Source organism: Myxocyprinus asiaticus, chromosome 46, assembly GCF_019703515.2.
Source record: "Myxocyprinus asiaticus isolate MX2 ecotype Aquarium Trade chromosome 46, UBuf_Myxa_2, whole genome shotgun sequence".
NCBI classification, from domain to species: domain Eukaryota; kingdom Metazoa; phylum Chordata; class Actinopteri; order Cypriniformes; family Catostomidae; genus Myxocyprinus; species Myxocyprinus asiaticus.
The window spans coordinates 6574946-6585756 of NC_059389.1; the positions used below are offsets into that span (position 1 = coordinate 6574946).

Below are 10811 nucleotides of genomic sequence, written 5' to 3' on the forward strand. Positions count from 1 at the left end.
CTGGAAGATCCAACCACAGCCCATTTTGAGCTTTCTGGCAGAGGCAGCCAGGTTTTTATTTTCTATATGTTGGTATTTGATAGAGTCCATGATGCCATGTATCTGAACAAGATGTCCAGGACCTCTGGCATAGAAACAGCCCCATAACATTAAAGATCCAACACCATATTTAACCGCAGGCATTGGGTACTTCTTCATCTCTGTGTGCGCCAAAACCATCTCTGGTGCTTTTTGTTTCATCTGACCATAGAACCCGGCCCCATTTGAAATTCTAGTAGTGTCTGGCAAACTGAAGACGCTTGAGTTTGTTGTTGGATGAGGGCAGAGGCTTTTTTCTTGAAACCCTCCCAAACAACTTGTGGTGATGTAGGTGATGTCTGATATATTTTTTGAGACTTTCTGACCACAAGACCCAGCTAATTTCTGCAATTCTCCAGCTGTGATCCTTGGAGATTCTTTGGCCACTTGAACCATCCTCCTCACTGTGCTTGGAGACAATACAGACACACGTCCTTTTCCAGGCCAATTCTTAACGTCTCCAGTTGATTGGAACATCTTAATTATTGCCCTGATGGTGGAAATGGGTATTTTCAGTTCTTTGGCTATTTTCTTACAGCCACTTCCCATTTTATGAAGCTCAACAAGCTTTTGCCGCACATCAGAAATTTATTCTTTAGTCTAACCCATTGTGATGGATGACTGAGGGAATTTGGCTTGTGTGTTACGTCATATTTATACCCCGGTGAAACCGGAACTCATGGCTGAACAATTTCATGTTCCTTGACACCCAGGTGTACTAAAAATGTAAAATATAAATGAGAATATACTTCAGATATATTTTAATAATATGAATTTCTAGGGGTGCCAGTAATTGTAGCCAACATGTTTTGGAGAAAAATATTTATTTAATAATGAGATATTTCCCCTCTTTCAATTGTTTTACTTCAATTAAATTCAGTTAGATTTTTGTGAATTGTTTGAATGAAAGATCAAAAGGATAAACAATGCAGATTTTTTTTTTTTTTTTCACAGCCTTCTTTGCTCATATTTACCAAGGGTGCCAATATTTTTGGCCACCACTATATATATTCTCTCAACATTTTACTTTGTTATAGGGCTGTATATTCAGTGACTCTTCAGTATTTCACAAAAGTATTTGAACTAAAATAAAACTTAATTTGTAATTCAAATTTAAATTATGAATACATTTTCATTGTAATTATATTTTTTTCTTAATTAAAACACTTTACACTTCAGATATTGATGCCTGAAACTCAGGTCAATCTTCTTTTTCTTTCTTTTTTTTTCTTTTTTTTTCAGAGGTCATACTAATGCATTTCTATATGTAATAATACATATTATTATTATTATTATTATTATTTAATTTCATTACAGAAAGCGTATTCTCCTGTGAATTGTTTGGTTAAACTGAAGCACTGTTTTCTCATGCCAGCAGATGGTGATATAGAGTCATTTATAGTGAGTCTCCGAGATCCGATGCATATTTGCGAATCGGTTCGTTTGGACAGTTCAATTCAATTAACCTGTTTAAACAAACGGTTCACAACCGAGCCATCACTCAAATGGGTTGCCAGAAGTACCCACGCGACATTTACAAAAATAAAAATAGGCTATGTTTATCACTTTGTTTTCGATTTATTTGGTTATAGGCCAGATGCGTGATGTTGTGTACTTATTAAATTGTTAACAACAACAATGTCGTTATAAGAACTTAATTAAACAGTTTTACTCTCATACAAAGTCATCCCTTTTACTGTCGAGTAGCTTTGCGCTTTGAGAATCGGTTTGAAAGAATGATTCGTTCGCGAATCGAACAAGATAGTGACTGCAAACCTTTTTATTTATTTATTTATTTATTTTTTACGAATCGACCTGTCCTAAAAGCTTTTGAATTGTTATAAAATGAATGTCAAAAAACAAATGAGCTCTATTAAAAATCCCATACACCACATTTTCTCTGTTTATCCATGAATAAGAAGATTTTATAATGGTGTAAACAATTGAACTGCTGCTTTGTGCCATAGGTCTATTGTAAAAAATCAAATAATTGGCAGTGTGAGTGTTTGGATATGTGTGAAATGAGCTGTTGACCTTTTATGGGACTGAATAAAATATATTCTTCAGTGTGTACATTTGGACTGGCATCACAGTTTTTTTACAACTTTAAACACAAGAACTACTGCCATTTTTATTGTTTATACACCTTTATTTAAATGTAACTGTGAATTTGTACTTAACCCTGCAGGTCATGCAAGAACAAATCCTTACTTGCATGAAATTCCTTTTCCCACAGAAAGAGTCAGCTGGTGAGTTACTAATTCATCATAAATTCTGTTTGGACACGTGTGTCAACCGTCTGACATCATTGAGCAGGTCCTGTCACAGGGTGCAGATTTGATGTGCTTGGGTGAGTGTGTCAGCTGGTGCACTACACCCTTGGCTGACCCCTCCCCCTGCTGTCTGTGGTTGGCCAGCTGGTGTCCATGGATACGCAGCTGTTGAGTGGGTGAGAAAGACTGGAGACCCCAGCACACATGAGGGGTGACATCTGCCCTCCCACACTCAACAAGCACATTTGAACTAGTTTATAAGTAATCTAATTTCAGTGTGCGCATAGAGGTGTACTTGGTCAGAAAACGTTTTTGGAACCTACTGCTGTTTTAACCTAAAACTTGAGCTGATCATGAACCAGTTCTTCAACCATTCCAAAAAGGTGTTTTTGCAGCGATGTTTTAACTTCCTTTTCAGTTTCCTAGCGTCATCGTTTTCAAAAGTATGGGCATTTTCTAAAGTCTCCTTTTCTGGTGTAGGAAAATGCCATTCTAGTGTGGACGAGAGGTGTAAACAGCAAAATGAATACGTTTTTAAACAAAAATGCATTTGTATGGACATGGCCTTAGAAGAGCCATTTTTGGTTCCCTAAAGAACAATATTTGAAAGACCTTAGTCTAAACAACCTTTCCGCACTTCAAAGAAACTTTTGTGCAAAAGGAAGTTTCCATGGATCTTAAAGGGGAAGTTCACCCAAAAATGAAAATTCTCTCATCATTTACTCACCCTCATGCCATCCCAGATGTGTATGACTTTCTTTCTTCTGCTGAGTACACACAAAGATTTTTAGAAGAAAATTTAAGCTCTGTAGGTCCTCACAATGCAAGTACATTTTGAATCTCCAAAAAGCATATAAACGCAGCATAAATGTAATCCACACGACTCCAGTGGTTAAATCCAAATCTTCTGAATTATATTATAGGTGTGGGTGTCAGAGTGTGAGAGTGAGACAAAGAGACCCAAGAGCAGAGAAACATTTCAAATAATTTATTAACAATAAATTGTAACTTTAACTGTGCTGGTGAAGACTGGAGATCCCGGCACCGGCTGCAGTTGAGGGAAGGAGTTTTGGGGATGAGTGCACACCGTAGCCACACAATGGGCAGATCCGTGAAGAGTGTGTTCGTAGATGAGTGTGTGCATTGTAGAAGTCAGGAGCAGATTTGTAGGAATCCTCCATAGAAGCGTAGTGAGTTGCAGAGAACAACGCCCAGCAGATTGGAAGGCAATCACTTTCCCAACACGCGGGCAGAGACACGGAATCCTCTGTTGAAGATTCGTGAGCGCAGAGAACAGGTGTACAAGTTGGAAGGTAGGAAACTCCCGACATGTGGGCAGAGATGGGCAACCAAACAGATACACAAGACAGGACCAACTAGGCAGAGAGAGAGTGAGGGAAGTTACTTCACATCAAACAACAATTTAGCAAGGATACTGAGAACACAAAGGGTTTAAGTAGGGAGTGAATTAGAGGAGAACCAGGTGTTGCTAGCACGCTAATTAGTGGCATGGTCAGTGTTCCCCTGGGAACAATCAATGTTCCCATGGAAACGCTGATCATGCATGCCGGCTTCTTCTGTGAGACATGAGGGAGAGAAAATAACAAAACACACAGAATAAACCGACAAACTCACCGGAGCCGTGACAGTGGCTGTGTCTCGTTTGAAAGGATGCGTCCTGCGGAAGTTGCATTTGTTGGCTGCATACGTCATCAAGGCTGTCTCATTTCAGAAAAGTGAGTAGAACACTTCGAATGCAGCCTTTGAATGTGACCTTCTTTCACGGGAATTCAGAGGATGCATGAGGTGTATCCTTCATGGGACCTCACAACCCACAATTCATTGCTTCAACGGAAATGTCTAAAAAATTACGCCAATTTGCCCATAAATATGATGTTCAAATGCAAGGAATGTTAATTCAGAAGTTGAAGTACCTCAGTAGATGGGTGCACAGTATATAATATGTATAATTATATTAATATATAATTAAAATAAAGTATTAAACTAAAAGTACACCTGTAAAATCTATTTTCTTTTCTCTTTACATCATTATAACTCTCCTAAAATGTACCTCATACATTCCCTTACAGAGGGACTTTGTTCCCTTCTCACTCAAAGCACTCGCGCTTGTTAAAGAGTGGCGTGCTGTCATAGCAACCATGTTACGTTACGTTTCCATTCGTCCTACGAAGGCCGTCTCGTTTAAATGAGGCTTGTTTAAAGGAGGACACTTGGTATACTGCAGCCTTCAAAGGACACATCTTACCTAGCATGCAGCCTTCCAAAGGAGACACAGCCAGTGGGTGAGAAACAGATCAATATTTAAGTCCTTTTTTGCAATATATTTCCTCCCTGCCCAGTAGGTGGCAATATGCACCAAACATGCAAATCACCAAAAAACAATAGAAGAAAGTGAAAGTGCATATTCATAGTAAAAAAGGACTTAAATACTGATCACCCACACTTATATCACTTATACACTTATATCACTTTTGAAGATATGGATTTAACCACTGGAGTCATGTGGATTATTTTTATGCTGCCTTTATATGCCTTTTGGAGCTTCAAAGTTCTGGTCACCATTCACTTGCATTGTATGGACCTAAAGAGCTGAGATATTCCTCTAAAAATCATGGTTTGTGTTTGGCAAAAGAAAGAAAGTCATACGCATCTAGGATGGCATGAGGGTGAGTAAATGATGAGAGAATTTTCATTTTTGGGTGAACTATCCCTTTAAAGGTTCTTTACATGCTGGAACCATACATGCTGATAAAGAAACTATTTTTAAGAGTGTAGTCTTTAAACAAATAACAGAAAACATAAACACATAATATTGTATGTCTTTATTTAAAAATTATCCAGTTATTTTGGTTGAAAGAATGTTATGAAAGTGTTTTAACCTCTAGTCATTGACCCCAGTATTCAGATTAACGCTTGACCCAATATCAGCTTTTCAGTAGTTGATAATTAAATTATTACATAAGTGGTCACCTCTTTGTATATGCCTATAGAAAAATAATCTTTTTAAATGGGTATTTGGGATCAGTTGGCCCTTCCTGTTCAGTTCAGATGTTGGTTATAGTGTGACTAAGAAGCAGTGCATTTCTGATTAAAAGATATTTCTGAAGATTTCAGAAATATAAACCACAGTTTGAAGTGAAGTTTGATGTATGGAGGTTAAGTCTTATGAAGTTTAAATATTTTGGCAGTAGCAAGAAAGATTTGATGTTTGCAGTGATGTAGGCCTTGCTTGGTTTTTGATAAGGTGCGCTGAGTGGTTGTGTGTTTTGGGTGGTTGGTGGATAGATATACAAACAATAAAACCTACTGGGTCAGAACAGCTTGAAGAATTAATAATGCTTTAGGATGAATTATTACAGTCAGAAATGTTGTCTTTGTCAAGCTGACATAATTTATAATGAAGTTTAACACTACAAAAGGGGCATTTTGAGCGCTGCTGTTTGTTGTCTGACAGTGAAGATGAGCCTTCTTTCATACAGATGTTAAACACTCATGAATATTGTTTCTGTATGCAGCCACGCGCCATTCCTATGCGTGCATTCCCGCAGGTGGCCGCCTGCTGTGAGCCGCGCGCGCTGAGAGGAATGAACTGAGCTGTGCGGGTCAAAGAGAGCTTTAATTCGGCCTCATTTGCAGGTCAAAACGCGACGGCACACTCTCTTTCTTTTCATCTCACCCCTACGGTTCGATTTTGTTCTGCCAGATGCTCTTAAAAAACTCTTATCGACGGCTTATCCCTCCCCCATTATTTTTCAAACGGACCTCCGTGTTAAAATGCCTCCGCTGAATTGAAGAAAGAAACTTTAAACGACATACGCTAAGTTACGTTTCAAGCTAAATTATTTATAGATCATAAAAATGAACCTATTTCACCAGAGGTAGCTGAATGGTGAACAGAAGCACATACAAATACGTACCATGGTAATACAATATCGGGTAACACTTATTTTAAGGGTCCACAATAATACACTAGTTAAGCATGAATAAGACAGTCATTCATATTTTATTGAATGTAGAGTAAGGCTATCTTAGCCATAATTAACAACTTATTGAACGCCTTATTTTGTGTAGAAAGTAATGTAATTAATGCTCAATTTCAGAATCATTTATCAAGTTTGCTAAACAATATTAAGCCAGTAATTAAGGCAAATTAGTACTGACTTTACAAAGCTGTTACTAGTAAATTCACAACAACCTGACCCCCTGTTCTAAAGTGAAGTTTAACCTATTTAAGGTATGGATTTTATTAGCAATAAATTAAGTTTACTACAAATGCTGTAATCACCTAATTAATGTCAAACAAATCAATAACTTGCCTAAGTAAATGTTTAACTTCAGAACAAGGAGTCAAACTTCACAATTTTAGTAAACAGTTATACTAAGTCATAATTACTGTTAATATATTTAAATAAACTTAAATACCACCTAATAAATGCAAAACAAACTAATAACTTAAATAGTTGTTATTAATTAGTTATAGCTTTGTAAAGCCAATACTAATTAGCCTTAATTACTGGCTTAATATTGTTTAGTGAACTTAATATATGATATAAATTAATATGTGAAACGGAGCATTAATTGCATTACTTTCAACACAAAAATAAGACATTTAAAAAGTCGTAAATTATGGCTAAGATACTCTGCATTCAGTTATGCATTAATTACTGTCTTATTCATGCGTGCATTATTGTGGAACCTATTGTAGTTACTACAGTCAATGCTACAACAATAAAACTAACTTAGTACTACCCACCACTCTAATCATACATAAATGATTCTGAAAAAAACAAAAAAAAAACAACAACAAACAAACAAAAAAAAAATAAGATTATTTTGGTTTAAACTAATTTTACCATATTGAATTTTTGTAGGTTAAGAAATGTGCATGATAGTAAATTTGGCACCTTTCTCTCTTCTGACTGCCGAAATCCATTTCTCTCTATTTTATTGTCCTTTTGGAAAGCTTTGGAAACTTATCGATAAGAGTTTTTCTCTTGCTGTTGTAGCAAATGGGAACTCTATATGGGAAAAAATTATATTTGCTGGTTGCCCAGTCACCGCTATAGAAGTTTACCCTGCTATAGTTTACTTGTGCTCCAAACATTGCGGTCATACAATGACGTCATATGAAACAGGTCAATATGGGACGGGACACAATATGTTTAATTTTCCATTTATTACAGCAACATTACAACAGTAACAATACGGCTCTGGATTGTGATTTTGTTCGTTTTCAAGTGACAATAATGAAAAGCTACATTTTTGACTACAACACGCGACAAGTGAAAAATAAATATATAACTTAAACCATTACAAATATATATACACACTGAGATATGTTCAACAGTAATAAATACACATCTTGAATTTAATTTAAAGTTACTTAATCGTTTTTTTCACTGTAGAGAGCAACCAGTGCCGCTCTGATATTAACAAAAAGTACTAAATATCAGTAAAAACGCGATTCCAGAATCACAAGATTTTATAACGCATAACATGAGTCAGCATGAGTCGTCATCGGTTCTTCCGGCCTTTTCCCGCCATTAGCCCGTGACGCGGAGTGGTCTTTTTTTTTTTCCTTCATCGGATGTTAATTTCACTCCATACTTCTGCTTCCCTTCAGTCTAACGCTGCCGTTTTTTCTTCGCTTTCCATAGAAATCTACAGGAAAAAAACAATTCACAAGATTAAAAACACGAACAATCTTCATTAGGTGTAAAATATGTGTTATATATGTTGTCAGTACTGCTAGTATTGCTGATTTAATTCGCTTGATTCACTCATTTTTACCTGTAATGCGCAGATTTGTGAGTCTTTTCGTCCGGACGACTGTTTTTCGTGGGTTGCATTTGTCTGCTTGGTTCTCAGAAGCAGAACGACCCCCACAGTTTGGGGCAAATTGCGCGAATGTTTCTGTTGTGGGCAAGTCCATTAATGGCCCCTTTGACACGGCAGTTTCCCGGTAAAACGCCGGACAGTCTTCAGATGGACTTTCCTCCCATTTGAAATCTCCATCCAGCGGTTGTCCATCACTGAAATTGAAGTTCCATCTCAGCTGATCGCGTTCAGACATTTCCCGAAGTTTGGACGTCAATTCTCGTTTCAGCTCGTCATGGTCAACCGGTCCGAAGAGATTTCGACAAGTGCTGGTGCGCTTCAGTAGAGGGAGGATATCTGTAGGCTCCGGCCGAGTTTCGGAGCTCTTTCTCCGCTTCTGCAAATGAAAAATGTCCGTTTTCTTCTGTAGAGGGACGTTTTTTCTCGGGGTCAGTCTGTCCCCGGCGTTGGTGGGGAATAGGACGGTAGACATCGCTGATAGTGCCCAAAGTCCCGAAAGACCAAATAAATCAGTGTGGTCTACAACACACGTCGTTAAAAATCGTAAAGCTCCGTGATTTAATCGAGTCGAATTTAAAGTCCTGCGCCTCAGCGTGTAAAAGCTTATGCTCCGCTCCCATTTGTCAATATCTCTAACCCCTCCCATTCTGTTATTAGACCCGCCTCTATTCGACTGTGATTGGTTAGATCCGCACATATTCGACTGTAATTGGTCGGAACCCTTCTGACTGAATTTTAATGACTTTTGGTGTTTTTTCCCCACCCACAGAAATCCTTTTTCACAGACAGTGATGACGCGTTTCCGCCTTATTTAGCAGCTTAAATCTCGCAATTTTTTTTAAAAATATTACATACATACATATATATATATATATATATATATATATATATATATATATATATATATATATATATATATATATATATATTGAGTGTAAACTTATAACATTATGTTTAATGTTATATTACCCTGGAATTAGTTTTAAAAAACTAATTACCACAGCTGCGAGGGGGTTTCTATTACAGCTGCTGAGAGAGTGACAGTAAATTTGGCATCTTTTCCCATCTGACTGTCTTAATCCTCCGCTCTCTATTTTTTTCCTCTTCTGGAATGTCATTCAAATGTAATAGTGGATTTTTTTATTTTGCTCTTGGAGCAAATAGTTAAGTGAAAATAATATTTTTTTTATTGGCTATTGTCATTTTTCCATTTATATAGGTCACTATTTTGTGACAATTACTAGTAAATATGTGACCTCACTGTCCTGCCATGGGAACAGTCATCTGTTGCTGCTGTGGAAGAAACGGACATAAAACAAGGAGCTCTAAAATAGACAGAAACGAATCGTTCATGTTCACTGTATTGAATAGTGCAACAGCGCCGCCTTGTGATTACAACATTGCATAATGTTTAACATGCCTTAGGAATGAGATAAGAAGTTTCTGAGCAAGTTAATTGCTGGTGGTTTCCATCATAATATCTCTATGACTTAACTATCTGTTGTTTTGGCCAATGTTCTGTCTTAGTGGACAAGTGAGTCTGAATTGCATTTTAACAACCACACACAAATAACCAGATTTTTCTGTGCAGTCGTGTACTGCAGTAAGCAGGTTTAACAGGCTGCATGAGAGAGAGAGAGAGAGAGAGAGAGAGAGAGAGAGAGAGAGAGAGAGAGAGAGAGAGAGACTCATGGGCTCTTCTGAGAAGCCTTGACATGTTTAGACTGACTGAGTGCTGTTTTTGTGCTGACTCTGCTCGCTCTCAGGGCTTTTAGAGTTAACGCACCATTACTATGATGAGGCTGGAAATGGTTTAATGTACATAAACCGACTGATTTAAAGATATTGACTTAGATGGTCGATTAGGTTACTGTTTTAATGTTATGCATCAACTGCTTTTGTAATTATGTATGCGTAAACCTCAAAAAACTTACCAAGAACATCACCCCAACTGTATTTGTATTTATACTACATGAGAGTGTTTGTATGCCTTTGTATTGCCTTTGTATTGGTTTAATACATTTATTGGATTTCAAATTGTTTTTACTGTAATACAGTATTATAGTAATGAGTGTAGTAATGTAACCTTATTAGGATCACCATTGAGAATAGTGTGGATTACAAAAATATAAGGAAATAAATAAAATGAAAATGATGAGAATGTCTGGGGAAAATGTTCTTAACTGTCATGAAAATAATGCCACAATGCAGAATCATAATGTCACTAAACTAGGCATTGTTTTCTTTACACAAAATGTAAATTCCTTCCTTTTTGGGGGGTTAAATGTGACCTTGTTTTTGTGTAATTCGCACTGTTAGTCTCTTTTGGAAAAAGTTGTTAGCAGCTTTTCAAGAAAATATCTGGGTCAAATTTCTCCTTAAATGAAAATGATTTATACTGTTATATATACATGTATTTATTTATTTATTAAAAAGTATTATTTAGACATCATGATGTTATTTGTTGTACTGCCTTTATACTGGTTAAAATGTGTTAAAACTGGTTAAATAATGTCACAGTGCAAAATCATAATGGTACTAAAAAAGTCACAGTTTTCTTTACACAAAATGTAATTTTTATTTATTATTATTTTTCGATGA

The 10811-nt window shown here is 36.7% G+C and overlaps 1 protein-coding gene across 1 annotated transcript; it reads right to left on the reverse strand.

Annotated features, from left to right (window-relative positions):
* Nucleotides 1-7545: 7545 nt before the first annotated feature.
* Nucleotides 7546-8816, reverse strand: cdkn1cb (cyclin-dependent kinase inhibitor 1Cb). Its single transcript, XM_051689840.1, has 2 exons — nt 8163-8816; nt 7546-8033 (listed from the first exon to the last, which is right to left on the reverse strand). The coding sequence occupies exons 1-2, from the start codon at nt 8680-8682 to the stop codon at nt 7969-7971; spliced, it is 585 nt and encodes a 194-aa protein (XP_051545800.1). The 5' UTR covers nt 8683-8816; the 3' UTR covers nt 7546-7968.
* Nucleotides 8817-10811: the final 1995 nt, after the last annotated feature.